Here is a 2,500-nt window from a genome sequence, read left to right as displayed (position 1 = left end):
TAATTTTAATCGTAAATTCTTCGTGAAAATATACTGTTCTCGGCCGTATTTTAGTAAAATACAGAAATTCGTGATATCTACCCAACTTTGTTATTATCTTTTACGGGTTAGTGACCGTAATATCACTCCTTTACATCAACATATCCGTTTTTAAAACGGTAAATGCCTGGCAACATTTATTCCAGGATTTTTACCGTTTTCTTACGGCAATTTTTCAACAGTGTAACCATAAGAGGGTTGCCGCTTACAGTGAGTCTTACTAGCCTTGTGTAGAATGTACAGTTTGTTAGCAATCAACCATTTTCTGTATCAACCTTCCTCTTTTCCCTCTGGCTCTTCTTATTTTGCTGTTCAAGTAATTTTATATGAAATTAGTGTACTTGTTGTTTTTTTTTAAACACAAATATTCAGAAGAGCTTTATTATAAAAATGATCTAAGTAATAATAATAATGATAATTACAATAAGACCAATAATAATAGTAACCATAACTATAACAATAATAAAAACAAGCTCCAGAACAATAATGTACGGAATCACATAAGAGAGAGAAGAAAGAGAAGAGGTATTCCTCAGTGTGGGAGGAAATAGGAAAAAAGGACACTTCATAAGTAGGATAGAAGTGAAAGGAAATTCTACACCAATATATAAAGGTAGATGCTGTCACATTATTATCATTCATTGTGTCTTCCTCTTCACCATGAAGCTTACTACGACGGTAAGTGTCTTGTGTCTTGTGTCTGTGCGTCCTGTCTGTTTTAGTCCCTCAGTCTTTCAAAAGACAGCATATCTCTTAGTTTTGGAGCAAATCCTTTAGTGACTGGAGAGGCTATTTCGAATCTTCCTCACAGGATGAAGACAGGACCTCGAAACTCCTCAACTCAAGGGACTTGGACTAGACTCGGGTCTTTGATCCCTGTGTTTAGGCAGAATATAATCCGACTGGATATTGGACTCTTACTATATCTATTATTTTCATCATTTAAATAACCCACAATGTATAAAAAAATTAAATTTATTAAGCTTTCGAAGAGACCATCTACCTTCGTCTTCAGAAGACAAACGGTCTGTTTTTCATACATTGTGTTATTTTATTTTTCATAAATACACGGAAAATTGTATATTTTAGTGTATTCATTATTATTATTATTATTATTATTATTATTATTATTATCATTACTATTATTATTATTATTACTATTATTATTATTATCATTATTATTATTATTACATGCTAAGCTACAAGAGTAGTTAGAAAGGCAGAATGTTATAAGCCCATGGGCGCCAACAGGTAGAATAACCCAGTGAAGAAAGAAAATAATGAAATAAATTAACTATAAGAAAAGTAATGAGCAATGAAAATAAAATATTATAAGAACAGTAACATAATTGAAATAAATCTTTCAAATATAAACTATAAACACTTTAAAAAGAAGCAAGAGGAAGAGAAATAAGATAGAATAGTGTGCTAGAGGGATTTTCTACACAGAATGTATTCATACATTCAAGACCCTGTGAAAAGTAAAGGTGCCTTGATACACGAGTTTCATACATGCAATAGCCCGCAATGTATTTAAAGGTTTAATTCCACTCATAAATGGCAGGGGCAATGGACTGTGATATTGCCCTATCGAGCAGGACAATGCCCTAGAGACTGACCATATATAGAAAGGAGGGCCAGGCAATGGCTGCTAATGACACAGCAGATAGCCTATAGGCTTCCCAAAGTCCCCCATCCTTAGCTCACAAGGATGGTGAGGTAGCAGAAACCAAAGAAACTAACGATTTTAAGTATGACTCGAACCTCAATCTGGCGTTCACCAGTCAGAGACGTTACCACATCGGCCACCACAACCCTGTTGTGATTAAAGTCTTCGTGCGGCGTGCGGAATAAGGGGAAGGGGATGAGTGGCCTTTGAGAAGATTTTGAAGTGTTAAAAGATTTTGCTTTTATAAATACTCATCAATGTTCATGCCATGTAGTTGTGCGAATCAAGCGTGAGCACAATGGAAGCTCAGTGCGAATACTGCCGATGTTGAGTGCGAATGCAAATCGATAAATGATTCAACAAATATCTCAATACTTACCTTTGCCCCAATGTTTGTCAGCACATTGCGTAGACAGTGAGTAACTTACGCGTATCCTGTGCGTGAAAAAGACGTAAATAATATTTGATTCTGCGTACCTCATTAAGGGTACGTCTTTCAACTATATATCGTGCTACATCGTGCAAATTGCAGGGACCTGAATCACCCAGGCTTGCAACTGAATCATAAAATACTCTTTATTAACTTTAACTCTGCGACAGAAATATACGGATTCCAGATATATTGGTATATCCGATAGAATTATGCCTTTCTAACTTAGTGACGATTATGATGGCCTTCAATATAGGACTTATTTTTAGGAAATACAAATTGACATATGTTTTACAGGTTTGATGCTTTCTTGTTATGACAAGACAAGCTTTATAACTTTATTCAGATATCAAACCAAAAGC

At 34.9% G+C, this 2,500-nt stretch overlaps 1 protein-coding gene across 2 annotated transcripts in view; it reads left to right on the top strand.

Moving 5' to 3' along the window:
* Window positions 1–2,500, top strand: part of LOC137631468 (uncharacterized) — a 9,063-nt gene that overhangs the window by 2,366 nt on the left and 4,197 nt on the right. The window contains exon 1 of one of the 2 annotated variants that reach the window (XM_068363233.1): window positions 688–717. The exons of the other annotated variant lie outside the window; for it this stretch is intronic. Coding sequence (XP_068219334.1) covers window positions 700–717 — 18 coding nt within the window. The 5' untranslated portion in view covers window positions 688–699. Of the gene's footprint in view, window positions 1–687; window positions 718–2,500 lie in introns of those variants that run through there. 2 annotated transcript variants of the gene reach the window in all.

Source organism: Palaemon carinicauda, chromosome 39 (genome assembly GCF_036898095.1).
Source record: "Palaemon carinicauda isolate YSFRI2023 chromosome 39, ASM3689809v2, whole genome shotgun sequence".
Lineage (NCBI taxonomy): Eukaryota > Metazoa > Arthropoda > Malacostraca > Decapoda > Palaemonidae > Palaemon > Palaemon carinicauda.
Note: the sequence above shows the minus strand (reverse complement) of the source record. Positions and strands in the feature narration are given on the sequence as shown.